General features: G+C 36.0%; 3 protein-coding genes across 4 annotated transcripts; 1 reads left to right on the top strand and 2 right to left on the bottom strand.

Moving 5' to 3' along the window:
* Positions 1-555: 555 nt before the first annotated feature.
* thyn1 (thymocyte nuclear protein 1) lies at positions 556-3,942 on the top strand. Its single transcript, XM_051664828.1, has 7 exons — positions 556-928; positions 1,021-1,205; positions 1,324-1,392; positions 1,546-1,638; positions 1,773-1,868; positions 2,686-2,836; positions 3,722-3,942. The coding sequence occupies exons 1-7, from the start codon at positions 880-882 to the stop codon at positions 3,766-3,768; spliced, it is 690 nt and encodes a 229-aa protein (XP_051520788.1). The 5' UTR covers positions 556-879; the 3' UTR covers positions 3,769-3,942.
* A 233-nt stretch (positions 3,943-4,175) lies between these two features.
* LOC127421742 (vacuolar protein sorting-associated protein 26B-like) lies at positions 4,176-10,717 on the bottom strand. The gene is made up of 6 exons (XM_051664824.1): positions 9,198-10,717; positions 7,187-7,343; positions 6,859-7,023; positions 5,474-5,649; positions 5,170-5,312; positions 4,176-5,066 (listed from the first exon to the last, which is right to left on the bottom strand). Exons 1-6 carry the CDS (start codon positions 9,418-9,420, stop codon positions 4,932-4,934), a joined length of 999 nt encoding a protein of 332 aa, XP_051520784.1. The 5' UTR covers positions 9,421-10,717; the 3' UTR covers positions 4,176-4,931.
* A 3,262-nt stretch (positions 10,718-13,979) lies between these two features.
* On the bottom strand, positions 13,980-25,588 carry LOC127421743 (junctional adhesion molecule 3B-like). 2 transcript variants are annotated; one of them, XM_051664825.1, is made up of 9 exons: positions 25,452-25,588; positions 21,055-21,123; positions 20,834-20,947; positions 20,358-20,510; positions 19,216-19,418; positions 16,643-16,742; positions 15,972-16,101; positions 15,304-15,355; positions 13,980-14,949 (listed from the first exon to the last, which is right to left on the bottom strand). In XM_051664825.1, exons 1-9 carry the CDS (start codon positions 25,498-25,500, stop codon positions 14,914-14,916), a joined length of 906 nt encoding a protein of 301 aa, XP_051520785.1. In that variant the 5' UTR covers positions 25,501-25,588; the 3' UTR covers positions 13,980-14,913. The 2 variants fall into 2 exon arrangements, with proteins under 2 accessions (XP_051520785.1, XP_051520786.1); XM_051664826.1 differs by lacking the exon at positions 25,452-25,588 and adding an exon at positions 23,087-23,364.

Genomic DNA, 25,588 nt, shown 5'->3' with positions numbered 1-25,588 from the left:
AGCGCAGGGTTCCCAGAAAGCGAGCGAAATGGAGGCTACCATGTTTGATCATTGGCGCTCAGTTCCGGGATCGGTGTCACGTGACTGATCACTCGCCAACGGGAATAGGGGAAACTATAAATCAATTTCACGCTTTTAAGAGCCCTTCAAAAAACAATCCATCACCGGATGACGATATGCTATAATGTAATGAAATAATTTAAATTGAAATGGTTCTTGGAAATTTTTTTATGTCGTCATAAAACACGGCTACTTTTGAATGGCTGTCTGTGGAAACACATTCTTTTTGCCATCGGGTGGTGTAGTTCCAGTATCTACCAGCAGGTGCTAACAGGGACCTGCTAACCAGCCAATTCCTGACCCCTGGTTAAACTAGTCGTTTTTATTTAATTATTTGTGTTTTTATACTCGTAACTTTATTTATTTGCTTTTGTTGTTTGATTTTTGTAACTTGATGTGCTTTACTTTAATTCATTTATTAAATTATGTATGTTGTGTGGCTGGATCTTTGCATGTCTATCTCCTTTACTGTTTGTAAATAATAAAAAAAAAGCATAAAATAGGAAGGGAAATGTAAAAAAAGAAAGAAAAGAAAAGCCGATTGATTCATGTGTATCATCTATGCGCACTATAAACGCAGCTTTCTTTACGACTCTTATTCACGTTCAATTTTATTAAACTGTTTACATTTAGGTTGCACTGTTTTGTTTTTATGCTGTTATAAATCCTTTGTTTATTTCCATCTTTGATGGTTTGGATGAAATAAACGCAAGATTAGTCAAACCATGATCCTCCAGACCACACACGATATACCAGGGCGCTGTTTGATCACAAGAAGAAACTGCATTAAAAGTTCGTACCATTGCCAGGCAGTCAAACATGCCACCCAAGAAAACAACACGAAGCAGTGCCAGATCTAATAAACAAAGTAAGTTGTCTGTTTTATACAGTGCAGATAGCGAGGTTGCATAGTTTTATGCCAAACAAGTTATTCGATTTAATAATTGCTTTTTATTTTAGCTGATGTGGACGTGAATGAGTCCGAGGTTGCTGCACCACTTCAAACTGGCAAAAGAAAAAGATCATCAGCAGTTAAAACGAAGGTGGAGAAAAATGACAAAGATGAAACATGCAAAGCATCTTATTGCCACTGGCTGATGAAATCTGAACCTGAGAGTCGGATTGAAAATGGAGTGGACATGAAGGTAAACATTAGAAGAAAATTTAAAAAGTCCATCATATCCCCTTGTTAAGTGTCAAAGGCTGTTCCCATAATATCTTTTATCATATATCTTCTCATGTTTTAAATCTGCTCAATCGCAGTTTGGAATTGAGGACCTGAAAGCCCTTCCCAATCAAACAGGATGTTGGGATGGGGTGAGAAATTATCAGGTAGAGTGATTGATCATCACAGCAATGAATGCCACATGAAGCACATCCAGAACATTACCTTATAATGAGGACATTTGTCATACAAAAACAAATGCAATATGTTGACTTGCACCACAAATGAGTGTTCTACAAATATCTGCACATTTCCTTAAGGCACGTAACTTCATGAGAGACATGAAGGTGGGCCAGCAGTCTTTCTTTTACCATAGCAACTGTAAAGAGCCAGGCATCGCTGGTCTCATGAAGGTGAGTTTGGTTCTGTAGTAGAATTTATAGATATTACAGTTTCATTTTTTGTGAAAAGCGCTATACAAATAAAAATGACTTACAAAAAGATCCCACACATAATATCAGTATTCATTTTATGAATTATTTTACAGATTGTAAAGGAGGCTTACGTGGACCATACACAGTTTGATAAGAAAGATGCACATTACGACCCCTCCAGCAAACCGGACAACCCTAAATGGAGTATGGTATGTTTTTTACGTACACCGTATAGAGTTCAAAGCCATATTAATAGTCATTTAAAGTCTAAATCGGCTGCCATGGCCATCTAACAGTTCATCTACTTGATTAAAGGAATATTCTAGGTTCAGTACAAGTTAAGCTCAATCAACAACATTTGTGGCATAATATTGATTACCACAAAAATTAATTTTGACTTGTCCCTCCTTTTCTTAAAAAGAAGCACTAAAATCTGGGTTATGGTGAGGCACTTACAATGGTAAGTTAATGGGGCCAATCTGCAAATGTTAAAATATTCACTGTTTCAAAAGTGTAGGCACAAGATGTAAACAATATACTTAACATGATTTTAGTGTGATCAAGTTGTAAAGTTGTAAAGTTATATCCAATTGTTCAACTTCGTTGCCATGACAAAGTAATGTCAACAAACCCTAAAATTACTGTAAAAATGGTGATTTTACAGCTCAAATAATACATGAGTTTTAACAGAGCAATTCATGTTAGTGCTTTTATAAAATTATAAGCTTCATATTTCTGGCTTTAAACCCTCCAAAAATTGGCCCCAATCATTTCCATTGTAAGTGTCTCACTTTTTTTTTCTTTTCTTTTTTTTTTTAAAGAAAAGAAGGTTGTCAAATTTTTTTTTTTTTTGTGGTAATCAACATTATGCCACAAATGTTGTTGAATGAGCTTAACTTGTATTGAACCCGGAATATTCTTTTAATTCTTATTCAATGGTTTAAGACACTGTTCCCAACCCCCCCCACCACCACCAATTAAATCTAAAGAATGGCCACACTGATTGCAGAATATCTGTCTGTATAGGTGGATGTTCAGTTTGAAAGGATGGCCAAGCGTTTTATCCCTCTCTCTGAGTTAAAGAAATACCACTTGCAGCACAAGGCTAAGGGTGGTCCACTGAAGGATATGGCACTATTCACCAGGGCTAGACTATCAGTTCAGCCCCTCACTGCAGGTTAGTCATATAATACTCACCAAACCAGTTCATCTATTATATTTTGTTATGCATAAACATAAAAAAGTACAATATATTCTCATTTTACAGTGTCTTGTCAATTATTACATGTACTAGTGTAATGATAAAATGATGGCAGAGGCTATTTTCACTAAGTGCAAATAGTGGCAGATATTATTTGAACCCCTGATTAAATATTAGCATACAGTATTGGGGCATCACTGCAGTGGGTTTATTTTGTTTAGAGTTCCACAGACACCCTACACCTACCCCTAAACCTAACCGTACCTCACAAAAATGAACCATGGTCTGACTACATAATATCACCATGGTATTTTGAAGTAAAATCATAGTAACCACAAAATTAAACATAGTTACTATATTAACACCATATTGCTGTAATAACACCATGGTTAAATGCATTAAAAGTATGGCTTCTGCCAAGAAACATGGTAACTACATTATTACTATAGTAAAACCATGTTTAATTTTACCTGGATCAAACCTTTCTCTCAACTCCCTTTCACCTTAACCAAATTACTGCGAGGATATACAACCTTTATATTAATTTCTATTTATTATTATAAGTCGTATTAAAGGAAATATTAAGGGTGGATGCAGGATGGGGAAAAAAGGCAGAATCGAACCCGGGTCGTCCGCACGAGAAAAGGGGTGCAGTTTGTCTTTAATTTCTGTGTTTCCACCAGACTATACGAGTGCAAATAGTCGCTGTGTGGTAGGTGCTATTTACACCTAGTGCAAATAGTCACTCCGTAAAATAATTTTATAAATATTGAACTATAAATTCTTAATTTCAGCAAAGTAGCTTTAATATAATTGTTAACTCTTTTATGTCTAACACTTGTTTTCTTTTCTTATTCTCAGAGGAATTTGACTTTGTCCTGAGTTTAGAGAATACAGATCCAATATGAAGATCACCAATGGAAAACTGTGCATTTGTGCATAGTGCAATTTCCCATCCTGTTATGATTTTCTCTAAAGATTTTATTGTCAGAGATTTCTTTGTTTATTCTATACTGATGTAACCTCTTAAACTAAAAAATATATATAAAAGTAATACATTTTGACTATTTTTGGTAATAACACATGCTGTGCTTTTGTCTCCTTCAGACCACTTAATTATGCTTAAAATAATTATTTTAAGTTTTAAAAAGGAACTGATAAAATCTATTACTATAACTTCTCTAAAGTGGTCAGATATCCCAGATTATCATGTTATATATTAGATATTTCCATTAAAATCTTGGGAAAAAAAAGATAATCATCTTTAATTCAGAAGTTAATAAAGTTTATTACAATAATGGCTCATAAAAAGAGCCTTTTGCAGAAGTTTTCATGGTTGCAAAGCTACTAATAGTCATACCCCATCACCTGAACAGCCAATAAGCTGTTAAACATATTTAATATTATACAATAACATATACATGTAAGAAAACCAAATCACTTTAAAAATGAATAGCATCAAATTACAAGAGGGATTTATAACACCCTTCTCTATCACAGCATTTAACACCACTCTTGAGAATACTGGAAAAATTTGTTGCCATGGTGACAATGCTTTTGCTGATTCTTTTAATAGAAAAAAACAATCGCAAGATGACAGACCAAAATAAATATTTCAATCAATGATAAAATAATATACAAAAATCATAAAAAGACAATAGTCACTGCCCTGCATGAGTTAGTAGTTTAACATTTATTTCCCTTTAGTAGTAATAGATGTTTCTATGGAGGCTTTCATTTTTCTACCCTAAATTACAGAACAATACTGTGCTGAGCTCTAATAAGGGTACATGGACTTCTAGATTTATAATGCAAATGATCGCAAAATATCTCAGTGATTTCATTTTGGGCTCATTAAACAGGACAAATATAGAGGCTATATACTGACTTATCAGTGCAAAGGAATTAAGCTAAATCTGAACATGGAGAAATAAAAAAATATTTTGTAATCTATACATATTTGAGTAGTTGGACTGCAGTTTACAAGCTTGATTCTCATTTTTGATCTCACAAAGCTATTATTTCCATTTTCGGCAGATTCAGTTTCATTTTGATATATAGCATTTTGTGTTTAGTTTTTGTCTTCTTTGGCTTGTGCTGCTGATGCATTTCCGGAGTTTGATCCCTCAAATCTCTGGGCGGCAATGGTGGCCTGCTGGGACATACTTCTCCTCACAATATCTCCTTTCCTCCAGAGTGTGATCTCCTTTTGAGAATGATCAAGAATGTGACCACATTTGAACTCGTACTGCATCTCAAGACTTTTTAACATAGACTGTAAGGAATGTAGATGTGTATGAATACCGGACCTGCTGTTTGAAGTATCGTCGCTCTTCTTCATCTACAAGGACTAGGTTCAGGTAGTAACGCACAGAGAACTTTTTGTTGACGTCCCTCATGGTGGGGGTCAACTCATAACCAGCAAGAAATAAACGGATGGGGATTGACTCACCTAAAAAAAAAAAAAAAAAATGTGAGCAAAGCCATAAACTTAGTGTACATGAAAATACTACGTTTACAGATAAAGATCAACATGCACAACACATAATGTACTATAAGATCGTACAGATGTATCGATTCCTTCACATCACAGTTATAAAATGTTAGCTGCACCTCTCACTGGCGCTCCATCCATGATCTCATATTTGGCGATGGTGTCATTTTCGTGGTACACACTGGGTCCTGTGCCAGTCGTTTCCCGTTTTATTATATCAATTTCCATGTGCTTTATCTTTATCCTCACAAGAAGGAAGTAAATCTTCCCTACAATTACATCCCTCAGGTGATATCTAAACAAGGAAGATTGTTTCTGCACATGAAATCTTAAGAGATTCTCAAGGTTCAATAAATGGGTGAATCTCACAAAAAACAGTCAAGAAATGTCTGGGTGATATTGTACCACAAAATTAAAAGGAAAAAGAAAAAGCCTGTTTTAGCACCATTAGGATTTTTACCACTGTGTCATTTTCATGACAATTAAGCACCTCCCACCCCATTCTCAAAAGCCTACGATAATGTGGAAAAAAATCATTCTTATTACTGTAATGCAAAAAATACTAGTATTTGCTGTAGTGCCATCATTTGCAAGATTGCAGTACTTTAATTGTAAAAAAATTTGTCTGAACAGTAAATAATGGGAATTTGGGGAGAAAACATGTTTAAAGGGATTGTTCACCCAAAATCAAAATTCTCTCATCATTTACTCACCCTCATGCCTGTGTATGACTTTCTTTCTTCAGCTAAATACAAAGATTTTTAGAAGAATATCTCAAGTCTGTAGGTCCATACAATGCAAGTTAATGGTGGCCAGAACTTTGAAGGTCCAAAAAGCATATAAAGGCAGCATTAAAGTAATCCATAAGACTCAACTGGTTAAATCAGGTCTTCAGAAGTGATATGATACGTGTGAGTGAGAACCAGATCAATATTTAAGGCCTTTTTTGATGATAAATCTCCTCTTTCACTTTCACTTCATTCTTTTGTTTTTGGGGATTCACATTCTTTGTGCATATCGCCGCCACCTGGGCAGGGAGAATTTATGGTAAAAAAGGACTTAAATATTGATCTGTTTCTCACCCACACGTATCATATCGCTTCTGATGATATGAACTAAACCACTGGAGTAGTATGGATTACTTTTATGCTGCCTTTATGTGCTTTTTGGACCTTCAAAGTTTATAGACCTACAGAGCTGAGATATTCTTCTAAAAATCTTTGTTTGTGCTTAGCAGAAGAAAGAAAGTCATACACATCTGGGATGGCATGAGTGTGAGTAAATGATGAGAGAATTTTCATTTTTGGGTGAACTATTCCTTTAATTGTCATGAAAACAAAGTGATAATGCAAAAACACCTGTCCTTAATAGGCTTCAATTTCTTGCAAAATATAATTTCTTCTTTTTATCTTTTGATTTTGGGGTGAAATATGACCTGGGCATTTCTTGGCGAGATTCACCTAGATACCACTCAATACTAACTCCTATTCTGTGTGATGCTTACTTGGATTTGTTGTATTCAAACTCAATATGCAGACAATCTTCAATTCCAACTTCCATCTTGATGGAGGAGTTCATCTCTGGGTATGTGCACAGAGTTTGCACTACAATGTCCATCTCTTTACTGATATCATTGAGTCTTCTGCTGATTGTCGCTCGGAGGAAGTATCTAGAGACAACAATTAAATGCAAGATACAGACACAAAACTCATTTGCAGATTATTTCATTACATGTAATCAGGTACAAGACAAATTCCATGACATCAAGCACCAGTTTAAACGGGTTTCTGACAAATTAGTAACTTTAGTAAAGAAACAATAGATAGATTTACCTTAGTTTCACATTCTGGCCAGTGTAAGATTCATAGGGCTTTTCCACATGGGTGAACTCAAAGTCTAACGTCTGAGACTGTGAAAGCTCCCCAGGTCGTGCAAGGTCCTTCACTAATGACACAAACTCATGGTGGTTCCCTCTGTCGTAATACAGCTCTGAGAATAAGAGGACAGCTTTATATCAACATAAATTATACAAACTACAGTTCTGTTCACAAACATTACGGGGGCAGTTCATTTAAAAAATGAAAATTCAGTCATTATTTACTTTCCCTCCCGTTCAAACCTGTATGATTTATTTTCTTCCGTGGAACACTAAAGTTAGCAGAATATGTGAGCTGCTCCCTTCTTTACATCACTGGTGTAGCCACAGGTGCACCTGGGTGGGCTGGTGCCACCCACTGGGCATTCCTTCTTATTCCACCAACTGTCAAAAGCTTGCTGGCCTCGAACCACGAACTGCTAACGTCAGAGGCTGTTGGGCTGGATATCGTCAGCATCGAAGCTTTCAAAACAACAGCAGGTCAAAAAACAAAACTAGATCGCTCTTATTATAACAAAGCTATTTACAATGTAAACACCAGATGCGATGATGAGACATGCCTTCGGTTGACGGGCATCCCGTATCGTGCAGCGGCTCAAACCCATTTTAATAAAAAATTTAAATAACTTCTAACCTGTTCATCAAAACCAGATCGAGTTGACATAAGATGCTGAATTAATCATCTTTTATCAATTATCTTTAAATTTTAAAATGCTCTCAAAACACCTAAAACTCTACACTTTATTTTTTAAGATAATGTTAATCACAAATATCACATGTATGAATTGATTATGAATTCGTTGCATCAAAAGCAGCTCGTTACGGCATAAATAAGCTACTCTGAAATAAATTATTTAGCATTATAAAAATCTAAGACTTTTAAACTCCAGCCTCTTTTTTACCCCCGTACAACAACAAACATGTCATATGCGTGTAGTTATTGGTATGCATTTTATATGTCATAACTTAGAGAAACAGGCGTAGATTCATAATTTTTCTCAACCTCGAAACATGATTCCTTTATGCTTTTTTTTTCTTATCGCGCTATTGCAGCAGCGTCATCTCTCCCCCCACTTTAATGAGAGTAGAGTTGCAACGCAGTGACATAATCGAAGACAATAAGTAATTTTACTGACAGTAAACCATAGCAGAAACATAGCGACAGTACCCATTTCCAATATTTATAACTGTCCAAAGACATGCCAGCAATATGTGCTGGGAAAGAAAATACCAAAATTGGTCCATTCTATGGTTAAAATGTCTATTCTGTTTTACATTTTCATAAATGTCTAGGGTAAATCCCCCAAATCCCAATATAATAATAAATATGTGTTCTCACCCACAAGGCCTCCTAACGTTCCATATTTTACACTTGCATGTAAAATTAAAAAAAAGACTGAATGTACTCAAACACAAATATTGTTACATGATCTTTCTAATATTCTTAAAGTAGACTATCTTTAGTAGCTCAATGTCCCAAATACATTACAAGAATGTAAAAAAAATAAATAATAATAATAATAAATTAAGTAAATAAATAAAAAGTTTTCCGTTCTCATGCAATCGATAAATTCTCTTGGCCCACCCATCAAAAAGTTTCTGGCTACGCTGCTTTACATAGAAAGTGGATGGGGACCAAGGGCTGTCAGGCTCCAAAAATGACAAAAAAGCACTATAAAAGAGCTTGGGCTCTACATTCAAGTATTCCAAAGTCATATGATAGCTATGTCTGAGTAAGAAGTTATTTTTCACTGAAAATCTTTCTTGACAGTGGTGTCACCATTCACTTTCATTATGTGGAAAGGGCAGCATGGACATTCTGCTAAATATTTTCAATTATGTTCCACAGAAAACAAACTCGTATAGGTTTGAAGCGGCATCAGGGTTAAAAAATGATGACAGAATTGTCATAATTGTTTACTGTTCTTTTAATGTTCATTAGCGCGTAGAAATAACACAAAACTCACCAATCTGCCCGACAAACTCGATTTTTATCCCATAGTGTTCAAGTCTTTTTCCAGGAATCTTGAGAGTAACATTAACTTTTCCACTTACAGTTTCGCCGTCATAAAAAAGGAAATATTTGTCCTTTTTCCCATCTTCAGTTTTGTGCTCAACCTTCTTCCTTGTCTCGGCGTCATTCAAAACGATGTCGATCTCTGCGCTCTGTCCGAAGCCGAAAAAGCTCATGTCTGTCACTGCTGTATGATTGACAGATCACCTGATTGACAGCTGTCGCTCTCAGCTACAGGTGGCTGGATGAACGATTCTCTGTCGCTCTTCTGCCTTTTTACCAATTGAGCATGAAAAGTAACTGCATTAGATGTCTGATCGTTTAATATCCGCGATTAAATGAAAATATCAATATATTAAATTCGAGATCGGCCGCATATTTCTCTCTGATTTAACAAAAGTAGCTAAATTCACAGCAGGTCTGCAGTCAGTAAGGATATTTGCCCATAAAAATATTTCCCTCTTTGTACACTTCCGGGAGCTATCTTACATTTCAAAATAAAAGTCAATTTGCGTAGTTCATTTCAGAATAAATTTCTCACTTTTCTGAGATTGGGAAACAATAATGTTCTTTGTTAATATAAGAATGTCTTTATTATTAAAGAACATTAATAAAAAGAAACTGATTACATAACCAAATTAACGGTATACACAAATGGTCAATTCCTTTTAAATGTACCTGAGAAATATTCTAAGCATTATATAATGGATTATTTATTGACAGTACAATATTGTAATGCCAGAGAGAATTACTCATCTCTGTTTTAATGCTAGTCTGATGGCATTTAACTATAGCAAAGTTTTTTCATTTCACATCACACAAAACAACACAAAACATTACAGACGATACAAAAATAAAAGGACAGTTTAGCATGTGACAAACTTTGTTATAATAAAGTTTAAATATTAAGCATATACATTCAACATTTAACCGTAGGTGGAATGTCAGTTATGCCTTTCTATTGTATTGTTTTCAGTATTTATACATTCTTTATACTGCTTAGGTCAAATCAGTGCTGGATGTCATCTAATTACAAAGTAATTAATTACATGTAATTTACTGTAATCAGATTACAGTTATTGACCTTCAATTAAGATAATTACTTAAGTACTGTACATTACTTGGGCTACACATATTTCTAAAATTGTATTTATGTAAAATACATTTAAAACATGAATTGTGTTCATACCTGTATGTACTGTACGTCTGTTTGCATTTCTGTGAGAGCTGAAACATGTGGTGCGACAAGGAGGAAATATAGACATTATTTTGAATTCATTGAGTGGAAAAACAATAACTGTTCTGTGAAAAGTGTTTTCAGAAAATAACTTAAAAGTAATTAGTAATGTGTTTACTTTCTTCAATGAAGTAAACTACTTGCCAGTCAGTAATCTAAATGCAATTTTAGAGAAGTAATAAGTAATTTGTAGTGGATTATTTTTTTTGAGTAATTTACCAAACACTAGGTCAAATACATACAACTTGATTCTGTTTGCCAACTGACTGATAACATTGCCAAAAGGAAAAAAGTGTTGTAATACTGTGCTTTAAATAAAAACATACCATTGTTGCCATCAAACAAGAATAATGTAGTAAGAGTATAAATACAGTTTAAGTCAGAAGTTTACATACACCTTAGCCAAATACATTTAAACTCAGTTTTTCACAACTCCTGATATTTAATCATAGAAAACATTCCCTGTCTTAGGTCAGTTAGGATCACTACTTTATTTTAAGAATGTGAAATGTCAGAATAATAGTAGAGAGAATTATTTATTTTTCATCACATTCCCAGTGGGTCAGAAGTTTACATACACTTTGTTAGTATTTGGTAGCATTGCCTTTAAATTGTTTAACTTGGGTCAAACATTTTGGGTAGCCTTCCACAAGCTTCTCACAATAATTTGCTGGAATTTTGGCCCATTCCTCCAGACAGAACTAGTGTAACTGAGTCAGGTTTGTAGGCCTCCATGCTCGCACACGCTTTTTCATTTCTACCCACAAATGTTCTATCAGATTGAGGTCAGGACTTTGTGATGGCCACTCCAATTCCTTGACTTTGTTGTCCTTAAGCCATTTTGCCACAACTTTGGAGGTATGCTTGGGGTCAATGTCCATTTGGAAGACCCATTTGCGACCGAGCTTTAACTTCCTGGCTGATGTCTGAGATGTTGCTTCAATATGTCCACATAATTTTTCTTCCTCATGATGTCATCTATTTTGTGAAGTGCACCAGTCCCTCCTGCAGCAAATCACCCCCACAACATGATGCTGCCACCCCATGCTTCATGGTTGGGATGGTGTTCTTCGGCTTGCCAGCCTCACCCTTTTTCCTCCAAACATAACAATGGTCATTATGGCCATTTTTTTTCATCAGACCAGAGGACATTTCTCCAAAAAGTAAGATGTTTGTCCCCATGTGCACTTGCAAACTGTAGTCTGGCTTTTTATGGCAGTTTTGGAGCACTGTCGTCTTCCTTGCTGAGCAGCCTTTCATGTTATGTCGATATAGGACTCATTTTACTGTGGATATAGATACTTGTCTACTTGTTTCCTCCAGCATCTTCACAAGGTCCTTTGCTGTTGTTCTGGGATTAATTTGCACTTTTCGCACCAAACTACGTTCATCTCTAGGAGACAGAATGCGTCTGCTTCCTGAGCGGTATGATGGCTGTGTGGTCCCATGGTGTTTATACTTGCATACTATTGTTTGTACAGATGAACGTGATACCTTCAGGCATTTGGAAATTGCTCCCAATGATGGATCAGACTTGTGGAGGTCCACCATTTTTTTTCTGAGGTCTTGGCTGATTTCTTTTGATTTTCAGATAATGTCAAGCAAATAGGCACTGAGTTTGAAGGTAGGCCTTAAAATTCATCCACAGGTACACCTCCAATTCAGTACACCTCCTATCAGAAGCTAATTGTCTAACTGTCTAAAGGCTTGACATCATTTTCTGTAAATTTCCAAGCATTTAACTTATTGTATGTAAACTTCTGACCCACTGGAATTGTGATCAATTAAAAGTGAAACAACCTATCTGTAAACAATTGTTGGAAAAATTACTTGTGTCATGCACAAAGTAGATGTCCTAAATGACTTGCCAAAACTAAGTTTGCTAATATGAAATCTGTGGAGTTGTTAAAAAAATTTGTTTTAATCCAAAACATAATGTCAGCTGTATCACATACAAACTACAGTGACAGAACCCAGGCTCTTTTTTTAATGTGTTGTGCTATAAACAGTCTGTTTTTTAGACAGTGGGACATGCCATGATAATAAAATATATTAAATTACATAAAAAAAGTGGAAAAAACAGTTTTAATTTAGTTATCTTTTGTTCTTATTTTCAAACTTCAAGTATCTCAGCGCCACTGCAAATTTTGAACCTTTTCGAATTTAAAGGAAAATTCCGGGTTCAGTACAAGTTAATCTCAATCGACAGAATTTGTGGCATATTATTGATTACCACAAAAATTAATTTTGACTTTCTTACTTTTTTTTTAATTTGAAAAAAAAAAAAAAAAAAAATCTGGGTTACGGTGAGACACTTACAATGTCAGTGAATGGGGCCAATCCAGAAATGTTAAAATACTCACTATTTCGGGGGTCTGGGTAGCTCAGCGAGTAAGATGCTGACTACCACACTTGGAGTCGTGAGTTCGAATCCAGGGCGTGCTGAGTGACTCCAGCCAGGTCTCCTAAGCAACCAAATTGGCCTGGTTGCTAGGGAGGGTAGAGTCACATGGGGTAACCTCCTCGTGGTCGAGATTAGTGGTTCACTCTCAGTGGGGCACGTGGTGAGTTGTGCGTGGATGCCGTGGAGATTAGCGTGAAGCCTCCACACGCGCTATGTCTCCGCGGTAATGCGCCTGTCACGAACGCCGGTGAAGATTCCTCAAGCGGCCACCAGAGGTCTCACTCACCTGAGTATTAACATTGGACTACATATCCCAAGTGCCCACATGCCTGGACTGATTACTACACACCTGGACTAATTACTACACACCTGTTTCATATCACTCAGACTATTTAAGCCCGGAGTGTGTGTTCACTCCTTGCGAAGTCTTGTTTGCCCCGGCTACATTTCTGAGCGTTATTATTTCCTGTGTTGTTCTGCCCGTGTTTGACTCTGCTTTGGATTAACTCTGTACTATTTCTATTGCTGTTTGCTGCCTGCCCCGATCCTCTGCCTGTTTGACCTCGTTTACTGCCCTGCCTCTGATATTGTTGGTTGCCCTGGTTATTCGACCCACGCTTGTCTGTACTCTGAATTTGTTGTGTTTTAATAAACCGCACATGGATCCCACTCAGCCTGAGTCTGTGTTACGCCCAACAAGCCATGTGATAAGATGCGCGGACTGATGGTCTCAGACGCGGAGGCAACTGAGATTCATCCTCCGCCACCCGGATTGAGGCAAGTCACTACGCCATCACAAGGACTTAGAGCGCATTGGGAATTGGGCATTCCAAATTGGGAAGAAAAGCGGAGAAAAAAAAATTCTCACTATTTCAAAAGTATAGCGACAAGACCTCACTGTAACCTCGATTTTTTTTTTTTTTTTTTTTTTTAAAGGATGGATGAGTCGAAAAATTTTTTTGTGGTAATGCCCCAAATTAATTATGTCCCAAATGCTATTGAATAAGCTTAACTTGTATTGAACTTGGAATATTCCTTTAATAAATCAATGGGAAAAACAAAATGAAAGGATAGACATAACATTAATTGCTTCCATATGATAAATGTTTATTTTTTTGACACAGCCCACAGTCTATCCAGCTACTACTCTTAAGTGAACTACAACGTATGCAAATATTAAAAAACAGATTAAAACAAAAACAGAGTCAAAAAACCTGGACAATATGTCCAAAACGTATAAAACAATTATTGAAGGTCACTTAAACACAGAAATGGCACTCTGAAAAAAAACACAAGTGCATAATCTGTATCAAGAGGATTGTTTCAAAAATATAACTAAATAAATAATCATCTTGCACAATCAAGTCTACAGACTGTACAGAGATGTTTGATTAAATCTCTAACTAAAATGCTACAATTTAAGAATTCATGATCTAAATATCCACTATACATGAAATCCTGTCAAAAGTGACCCAGATAAAACAGTGTTGGCATGGCATTGTACACATTTACACTGGCTTGGACTGGACTATTCACATAGTCAAAGTCGGTCCAGTGGAAAATACATTTACCTTGTAGACATACCTTTAATAATTTCCTGCACTGGTATTATGTGTTGACTACTTTTGGGCAAAAAAAATACAGCAGCCCCTGGATGTGATTTAGACCTTGCAACAAAACAAACTCACATAAAACAAAGGTTTTATGTGAGTTTTTAAAAGCAGTCCATTGTAATTTATGAAAACAGTATCCTGTAATTGTTTTCACTTGACAAGATGCATGTAATATGTATAAATAGTAAAAGTGAGTATTGAGTAAAACTGTGTTCAATTCCTGTCAGTGAGTTTAAATTCAAATGAGGGAAGTAAAATTTCCCAGTGTAATACAGTAGTTTTCAGTTTTTGTGATAACTTTGGCAAGCTCAGAAGCTCAAGTTCATAGACATCTGCATAAAATGCACAATTTGACAGCTCGAAAGTCTCACAAGGCCTTTATGCAGCTGAAACACCCATTTCCTCATCTTTGATTTTATATGACAAAGGAGGACTTGTGGCGAAAATGTCCCTGAGGAGGGGGAAAAAAGTGTTATCAATAAAATTAAATGTACAGTAGTTAAAAGGTGGTAACACCAAGCCAAAAATAATTCCAGCCAAAGATCCTTTTCCAAGTAGAGATTTTACTGAGAGATTATTCTGAGGATTGCACTAATACCACTCTGAACTTTGGCAGCATTAATAGTAGAAAATATCTACAGTGAGAGATACATTACAAAGTAACCTGATATGATAAATACAACCAAGTCCTGGAAGATACAGCTTCTATACATAACAAAAGTGCACTAATGCATGACAATGATATCTTTAATTAAATCTGTGGTGCTTTTTCATTTCACAAATTGACAATCTTTAAATGTCTTACCTCATCTGGACTAGCGTAGTCCATCCTATTGTCATGTTGGGGTACTTTGTAGCTGTAGGAAACAACATAACATCATTACAACACAACTTAAAGTGCAAAGTAGTTGTACAATAAAACTAGGCTTGCATTTTTAATCTATTCAAACTTTAATCTTAAAGTTCTATAAAAAAGAATAAAGTTTACAACAACAACAAAAAAGCACACCACACAAAAAGCTTAAAGGAATATTCCGTGTTCACTACAAGTTAAACTCAATTGACAGCATTTGTGCCATAATTTTGATTACCACAAAAAATAATTTAATCTCGTCCTTCCTTCTCATGAAAAATCGAGGTTACTGGAAGTAAATGGGGCCAATTTTTGGAGGGTTTAAAGGCAGAAATGTGAAGCTTATCATTTTACAAAATAACTTAAAAATTATGTGTTATTTGAGCTGTAAAGTTGTTTAAATCATTGTTTTAGGGTTTTAGTCTTTTCGCCGTTATGTCATCATGGCAACAAAGTTTAATATAACTTTACACAGAAAAAGTTAGTAGGCAAGTTTATCACACTAAAGTCATGTTAACACGCATATTGTTTATATTTTGTGGCAATACTTTTGAAACAGTGAGTATTTTAACGCGTACAGATTGGCCCCATTTACTACTTCTGGTTCTGAAGGTTTTTACTTGGTTTCCGTATGATCCTTGCAGGAACAGTAGCCACTTTTCTGAATTTGACAGATGCATACAGTGACAACAATAAATGCTGCCACTCCACCTAACACCTTCAAGAATATCCCCATAATGTCCAGATCATCTATAAAGAACAGAAATGATGTGGCTGAAACAACGGCTATTATCCCTGTAACATAACTATAGTAACACAATGGTAACATGTACCTCTAAAATAAAGGTGCACTCAGTAATTTTTTTCCTCATTAAAAAGTTTTACTCCTAAAGAATAGTAATTAAAAAAATCAAATGTATAAAATCATGAGCAATAACATGAGATAAAGACTTGTCATATCAGTAACCTTACGTATTAAAGCTGTTTTATTCTACATGGAGAGGGTCTCCTCATGGTGGCAGCCATGTCATGATCACATGACCAGCTGAATACTACTCGCTTAATCTCAGTAACCATCCTGTTCTTGAAAACTTTCACAAATAGATTAAATTAATCATGTCTGACTGTGAAAAGTACATTTCTACAATGGCATCTGTTATTGAAATCTATTGCATTTAAATGATGCTGCATCCAAGCCTCTAGGTGTCAGTGTAAGTCCAAGACGATATAAACAAAAAAATTACTGAGTGCACCTTTAAGCTGAATTGCTAGTTTAAAGCCTAACACTTACAGACTTCCATGGGCTGTGGACTACACTTTGAAGATCCAGCCTCATTCCTGGCCTGGCAGTGATATTCCCCTGCATCCTCTTTATTCACTGCCTGAAATTTCTGTTGACCATACACAAATCAAACACTGAGCAACAGCGCAGTTAATGGTGAAACTGGTAAAATGCAACTTAAAGGAATATTCCAGGTTCAATACAAGTTTAGCTCAGTCGACAGCATTTGTGGCGTAATACTGATTACCACAAAAATTAATTTTGGCTTGTTTCTCGTTTTCTTGTTTGAGGACTTGTTTGAGTCGAAATTAAATTTTGTGGTAATCAACATTGTGATACAAATGCTGTTGATTGAGCTTTAATTCCTTTAATTGTACCATAAGATAACGGATACACATAACGTAATCCAAGCCTCTAATTTTAATTTAAAAGCTTCAGAGGACTTGGAGTGTAGTACATAAGTTGTAACATTTTTGATACTTTTATGGTGCTTTTGAAAGCTCCAGTCTCCATTCATTCAAAGTTTCTCCTTTTGTTTTCCACAGAAGAAAGTCTGAATATTCATTTTTGGGTGAACAATCCTATAGAACAATTTCTATACTTCATTTGACCTTAAAGGAATAATTCACCCAAAAATAACAATTCTGTTATTACTCACCCTCATGTCATTCCACATCCGTCTTATGCAGAACACAAAAGGGAGTGACTTCTCAGTACAATGGCAGTTGATAGTGACTCATTTAAAACGTAAAAAAGCAGCCAAAAGTATCATAAAAGTAGTTAATGCGGCTTGTGCGTCATATTCCAAGTCTTCTGAATACATATAATGGGTTTTGGTGAGACACAACCCAGAATTTAAGTCACCTTTTAGTGAAAATCTTGACGTCTGTAATGAGAAAAGCTCATTTACAAAGGCTTGCATGTTCGCATTGTTTTTAAAATAGGGTCTGTTTTAGTAAACTATTAAAATTGTTTTCTATTTTAACATCTTTTTTCATGATTTAACTTAGTCCAAGCTTCTGAATTTGAGAAAACAATGTAAGGAATTTAAATGTTTCTACTAAGCATGATAGCAAAACAAAGTACACTGAAAAAAACAACTACTTGTTGTCTCAACAACTATAATGTATGAAAATAAATAGCTTCTACTCAAAAAATGTAAATATTTATGAAATTTTGAGCTTTAATTAATTTTGCATTAATGAGTATAACACAAAATATCAATTATAATATGAACTCAGAGTGATGAATATAGTCAATGAATAAATGTGTTGCATGACAAGTGTCTTTGTGGCAGATCTCTTGCTCTCAACTGAAGGAGGAAGCGGGAGCCAGGTAAACATCCAAACATAAGACTTTTAATCACACTTTTTTAATGTACAACAAAACTTTGCTTTTCAGCATCACACAAAATACATGCACTGCTTTTCAGCAATTACGTTAAACAAATGGACACACACAAACACACAGACAGCTTCGTGCGTCTCTCTCTCTCTTGAACTGCGGCTCTGGCTCCTCTTTATCCCTCTCCCGGCTGATTGCGATGATTCTCCCCCAGCCGTCCATCCTTATCGCTCTGCCACACCCTGCTCGCCACATACCCCACTCGCCTGAGATCTGCGAAACCCAGGATTTTGGAGGAGGAAGGGTTTGCTGTCATGGAGTCCTCGCCTTGTCGATCTGGTGGTGCTGGAGCAGTTTGTCGGTGGAGAGAGAGAAGAGGGCTTGCCGGCCCCTGAATATGCTGCCAAACGGTCCTAACGTAAGATTTTAATCACACTTTTCAGTGTACAACAAAACTTTGCTTTACAGCATCACACAAAATACATGCACTGCTTTTCAGCAGTTACGTTAAACAAATGGACACACACACACACACACACACACAGCTTCGTGCATCTCTCTCTCGAACTGCGGCTCTGGCTTCTCTTTATCCCTTCTTGCCACAGTCTCGAACTACTTTGACTTAAATATCCATAAAATTACGATTTTACGTTTTAATAACTCAAACGTTCCAGTACAAAATTGAGGTTGTGGGAAATAGCCATAAGTCTGAATGATTTAATTATCTTTGCTTGGTCAAAGGGAGCTTGTGTGGGCATTAAATTAGTTGCTACCAAGAATTCATAGAGGTTTTAGCTCTTTTTAGAAATACTGATGTTACTTTATTGGAAATTGTTGCTTCGAGTGAAGTCACTGTTAGGGTGATTAGTTTTCCCTTTGGTGAAGTTGGACCCTGTTTACCACATGTAATAGGAATATGCTCACCTCAAGTGCAGTTGTATGTGCACTTATTTGGGGAATCAAGTTAATTAAATCAAATTAGTAAGTAATGCTATACAGTAAATGTTCATTTGAAACAACTTGATACAGTATTAGATGCTTAATCCTATCCATGCTACATACCTTTTCAAGTAAATAAAGTTGAATGAACTGATACATTTGTGTAAATCTAACAAAGGCTTTCTAGTTACACTGACTTAAAATGACCTTAAAGTTGAATTTACTTAAAAAGTGTGATGCAAAAATGCTACATTTTTATTTGAAGTAAATCCACCACAGAATGTTTAAATTATACTTACGAGCGAACCAGTCTCAATGTTCATGGTGTATGAAGAGTTGTAGAACTTGACTGTGGTTTTTGGATCCTCTGGTAGTTCCTCACTGTTACGGAACCACTGGTACTGTGACTGAGGAAAGCCCTCATTCTCAGTACATCGTAGTTCTGTGGTGGCACCCACTGTTACAGCCTCTGGCACAATGCACCTGGGCATCACTGGCTTCACTGCAACACATACACATCAACATCTGAAATATTTCAGCATTCTTTATTTGTTTACATATTCAGGGATGCTGCACAGATTTTAAAATCAAATTTAAGACCTTTTTTAAGACTTGAACAAATAGAATTAGTACAGTATGTCCATACCAGATCATACTTAAATTGTTTTATGTACCAATATATCAAAACATACGAATTAGTGGTTGACCAATATTGGATTTTGCTGATACAAAAATGTGTTGGAAGACAGGCGATAACTGATAAATTAGCCGATAGTTTTTAAAATTGATATTACATGTGTCAATTTTTTTTTTTTTTTTACTGTGATGGGCAAAGACACAGAGGCAACAAGAAACCAAATTTCCAATAATAACCAGGAAAAGAATGAAGATTTAGTGCATTACACAGGACTTATAACTATAAACAAGCCGAAAATACACATTCAAGACCTCTTTGAATAGTAATTGAGACTTTTGTTATACCATTTCAGATATTTAAGACTTTTTATGGCCTTTAATTTAGAAAACTGAATTAAAGACATTTTAAAGGACCCGCGGGAACCCTGATATTTTTTAGCACTAAAACCATATCCACAATAAGAATGGGAAGAGATTGTGCTTTAAGTAAGGTTTAAGAGTACTGCATGAGGGACACAGCATTAGCATGAAGTCTAAAGCTGTGCGGCATTAAAATCGTTCTCGACTTTATGTTCCAAACAGTAAGACCACAATTATAATCTGAGACAGTTTTGTGCATGCAGAGAAATCATAGGAATCATGTCGATCAGTTTAACGGATTCATTCAGCCCTCAAGCCCAGTGAAACCTCTTTTTCGGGATAGTGCAATCAGTGTTTGCGTGAGGCAGATTAGTGCAACATCAAGAGATGACATCAGTGAGAAACGCATCTGTGGATTAAAACTCAAGCTTCCTCTGAGATGTACCTCTTACTGCAAGACTGATCAGTATTTCATCGAAGGGCTTCTGATCATCGATGGCTGCAACCTCACAGCGATACTGTGCCGAATCTGATCTGGTGGCGTTCAGAATCAGAAGGTTTGCGGGCTCTCTAAGCAATGCTCTGTGCTCCAAGTCACCTGAAAACATAAAACAGTTTAGTTCAGTTTAATTTAGCTTGCTGAAAAGAAAGCATGCAGTTCCAAACTGGTCTAGCTGGTGGTCCAGCATAGCCATGTTGTTCACCAACAAAAAATGCTAATCAACCAGCATGGTCTTTCTGATGAAGCTGGCTTGCTGGTTAAGCCTGGCAGAGACACCAGCATACCAGCATTCCTTGCTGGGGCCTAGCATCCAAAACACAACACACAGTATGCTGGTGACCATCAATGTGGGTCTTGTAAACAGAGTTGGGCTAAATACTGTCAACAACTAAATGACATTATATAAATGAATACATTACCTGAAATTTTATTTTGGAAATACACATAGCTCGGGACACCATTTTTAATTTTCTTCCATTCAATCCTGGGATTGTTTGTAGAGATTGACTCTATCAAGCAGGTCAACTCAATTGCTGTAAAGAAACAAGGTACATCCAATTATTACATCAACTTATGCGCAAATGAGTGAAACACTCTGTTTAAAACAGCATCAAATAAGACTGAAAAAGCTTCAACTTACACTCAAATTCATTTGCCCATACAGATTTCTCAGTTGTTCGAAGTATTACAGCAAAAGCTATACTGTGACCTGTAACAGATACCATAAATCTTTTAACTCTGCTTCATAACTTCAACTACAGTTTGAGACTTAATAAAAAAAAAAAAATTCCTCTATAATGCTCAGTAATGCTAAATAATCGCATATTCATTATTGTAAAGTGGGAAAATGATTATTTATCATTTATAATAAAAATAATGAATGCACTGATACAAACATTTTCATATCAGTGTTTTACTTTGAAATTATGCTTTAAAAATGTACAAAGAAGCACCAAAAGCTTTTTCACTGTACTAATAATAAATAATTTCCATTGAACATCGATTGGATATATTGAACATAAAAGGCCAACATTTTAAAAAGAACAACAATAAAAGATGAGTAGAAGATAAAAAATAAAAATAACTAAATATGATAACACGACTGATATGAAAAAAGTTTATTTTGAACTTCTAAAACATTTTTGCACTTCTGTTTTTGCAGTTCAAAACAACAGTACTCACATTTTACACATACGTAGATCACATAAATTCATACTATGCATATGCTGGGCAATTCCATGGAAATATCAATCACATCATGGAAAAATAATACAAAATTAAACCAAAAGAACAAAACCCCTTTTTAAATTCTGTATTATGGTAGTATATAATGGATTATGCCATCCAGACCGCTAGAGGGCGCCACTTGCTCACACAGCAATGAATGCAGGCTATATTTTAAAATGCACTTTGAGTTCAGAATTGCATACTACCATACTACTTTTACTATTTCTCCCATAGACAGATATGGCAAAAATAGTACGAGTAGTATGCAATTCAAAACTCAGTCCATGCCTTTTGAGGTTAAGTGATCACGCAAGGTCATATTGCGATTACAATCTTAATTCAATCAATCATACATAATTAATGGATGTTATACCGATATGTCAGAAGTCAAAGTCTGCTGGTTTCAAAGCGTTTTGAATGGTTTCTCTCGACATGTAGCCTATGGCTAAGTGCCGCTTTCACAACTGTCACATCCGTTTATGGTGGTTTTTTCGCATTAACATAAGAGTGAGAAATATTACATGTTCTTAGGAGTGCCAACCATATGGCTATTATTATTTCTGGATTGTGCATTTAAATTCACAGAGTATTTACAAAGTGTGTAACTTATTAATTATAAATCAACCATCAGTGTTTTTATGCTTATAACCGATATGCCGATGGTTTTAGATTGGTCAATATTTGGCATTCCTAATTATTTATTGTTAAGTATTTATACATCCTGTTAGACTTTGTTGTACTGCCCTTAATTTATGCTGATTTTAATTACAAAATGTGTCCAGACAGGATGAGTTTTCTTTATTTTATTACAGTAATTAAAATCTAATGAGACCCATCATAGAAAGTAATTAGAAATACCAGACATGTTTTCGTGAAATTCATTTATACTTTCATGATTTTTTTCATTAAGACAAAGCTGCTGGAAATTTACCTTTAATAATGACCTCATTTCAAACATAGTTGTTAAACTACAGTTTTTATTTTTATTTTCTTTCTGTGCTAATACCATAAAAGAAATCATTAATTCTCTGCAAAACATGTTCTCAACTATATCTTTGTTTTGTAATATTAATGGAAGCAAAGTGGAAGATTATACTTGGTTACTGTCTTGAGGATACTATACCCAGAAATCAACAAATTTCTGCTGAATATCCATGGAAAGATTTAGAACAGCCTCTGTGTTTTTGGTTCCAGTCAGTCCACACCAACCAAAAAAGGTTAGACAGTGTGACATAATGAAAAGGCAAATATGAAACAAACTATTTAGCTAAGCCTAACCGTCCCGAAAGACTTCGCTCATATGAGAAATTAATTTGGGGTATAGGGCTTTTACCATTTTCAAATGCATTTTCCACTTTTGTATAATCTCATGAGATCCACAAAGTGTATTTACAGTGATACATATGTGATAATCTGTGGCTTTAGCATAAGATTAAAAATCTTACCATATGGACCTTTGCAGAGCGTGGTGAGGCACAAGCCAAACATCTGTGGTGTTTTATCTCCTAGGCTGTCAGCTCAAGCATTAGTTAATGTAGTGGGTATTTCACTCAAGTACAGTTCAATACACTGAATTAACATGTAGTGAAGCTACTTAATGGGAGACTGGAGCAAAGAGTCATATTGTCACAGCTGTATCTGATGACTTGAAGTTTCCGGTGGCGTTTCCAAGGCTACCTTTCCCATCGCATGCATCATGATCTATTTTTACATCTGCTGTTGACAATTCCATTTCCATTTATTCATTTGGCAGACGCTTTTATCCAAAGCGACTTACAAAAGAGGAAAACATAAGCGAATCGTCTTAAGGTGATAGTGGTATGAAAAGTGCCATATTACAAAGTTTCACTAGCATCAGAATAGTAGTATTCAAAACAGATTAAAGTGCAACAAGTGACTGGTGACTGGTTAAGTGCTCATGGAAAAGATGTGTTTTTAGCTGTTTTTTGAAGACAAAAAGTAAGTCAGCTTCACGGATGGAGTTGGGATGGTCATTCCACCAATGTGGTATGATGAAGCCGAAAGTCCGGGAAAGTGTTTTGGTGCCTCTTTGTGTTGGTACAACAAGGCAATGTTCCTTAGCCGACTGCAGGCTTCTAGTGGGCGCGTAGCTCTGCAGAAATGATTTTAGGTATGCTGGAGCAGATCCAGTGACTGTTCTGTATGCCAGCATCAGAGCCTTGAACCTGATACGTGCATCAACCGGGAGCCAGTGAAGAGAGACAAGGAGTGGTGTAACGTGCTCTCTTTGGTTCATTAAAGAGCAGACATGCTGCTGCATTCTGGACTGGGGTCTAATTGCACATGCAGGGAGGCCTGCAATGAGAGTGTTACAGTAGTCCAGTCTAGTTATGACAAGTGACCGAACAAGAAGTTGTGTGGCATGTTCAGAGAGGAAGGGTGTTATTTCCCCATTAGACAAGCTACATTATCCACCACCGCGAAGCGTACGGTCAGTTTATGGAAGCAACAATAAAGTTTATATTAAACTGAAGAATGTTTGTGCATAAGCAAAAAGTTTTTAATTTTGCACAAAGAACTTTTAGGAGTACGAAAGGCTAACTTTGAATAACAAGAATTAATACATTCTGTCTAATGTATAGCAATGAATCTTAATCAAAATCATATCTCAAATTAATTTTTTCCGCATTTCCACTCTGTAAACAACATTAAAAGGCCCTTATTAACATTGGGTTAATTATGATTGTGCACTCGATAGTTGTTTGTTGATATTTTGTGGTTAATTACAACACAATTGCTTGTTGTTGTAATGTTTTAAATGGAATATCCCAGAATTTACCAAGAAGAAATTACCTAAAAAGAGAGCATGAATGGTTGGATCTTTAATTTAAAACATTCTTTATAATATGCCTGTTTACAAAAGCTTTCTCCAGCTAAAGTGTTCTACAATTCTACCACCCCTTACTACATTACAAAGTAAAGGTCACTGAACAAACTGAAGTTGACCCCATATCAGACTTTGTATTCAAAGGACTCTGGCCAACAGATGAATGTAGCTACACCTCTTCACACATCTTGCACAAAGCTGACATTGTACTGAGATGAAAATGAAAAGGAGTTCAGTCGAGTCAAAGTCCACTGTTATATATGAAATATGACACTTATTACAATACATCAATAACATGTCATGCCAAACACAATGAAACAAAAAGTTGCTTAACAAACTTCCTATAGTTTCTTTGGTGAAGATGTTAATCATATAATTAAACTTAATCAGTAATGCAGATCCGACGACCAGTGCAAACACAAACAGAGGAATGCAAAACAGAGCAAAGATAATGGTTGTGTCTTAAGAAGCTAATGAGCTGCCTACAGAAACAGCATTTTGAAACTGGTGTGGTACGTTCGAACGCGCCTATGTTCCAAATTCGAACGTTCGAACGCGCCTATGTTCCAAATTCGAACGTACGAACGCGCCTATGTTCCAAATTCGAACGTTTAAACGCGCCTATATTCCAAATTCGAATGTTCAAACGCGTCTTTGATGCCCAAAATACTGTTCAGGTAGGCAGCTCACTAGGTTTTGAGAGACCGCCGCTATCCAGTGGAGTGCGATACAAAACCAGACATTAATCCAGTTTTATTAATCTAACACCGATGTTTACATAACTACCTTACTAGAAAGCGGGAACCGTGTTTACACTGAATTCAGTCTGGCGTTAAATTGCAAGCTGGCAAACGATAGTAAAACAGCAGCAGGGGTCAGTGCGATGAATGCATCACACGGAAACACATCCGTTAATTCAACAAGAAGTCACTTATTTACACTGAATAAGAAACATTACTCACAGAGAAAGGAATAGAGCACCAAGAAAAGCGTTTGACGCCCGATCGCCATTTTGAGCCGATGATTTACATGCAAATTTTCTTAGCTGTCCAGATGATGGGATGGATAATCTGGAGGATGCTGCCGCTGATGAGTTTCC

The sequence above is a fragment of the Myxocyprinus asiaticus genome, chromosome 31 (genome assembly GCF_019703515.2).
Source record: "Myxocyprinus asiaticus isolate MX2 ecotype Aquarium Trade chromosome 31, UBuf_Myxa_2, whole genome shotgun sequence".
Lineage (NCBI taxonomy): Eukaryota > Metazoa > Chordata > Actinopteri > Cypriniformes > Catostomidae > Myxocyprinus > Myxocyprinus asiaticus.
Note: the sequence above shows the minus strand (reverse complement) of the source record. Positions and strands in the feature narration are given on the sequence as shown.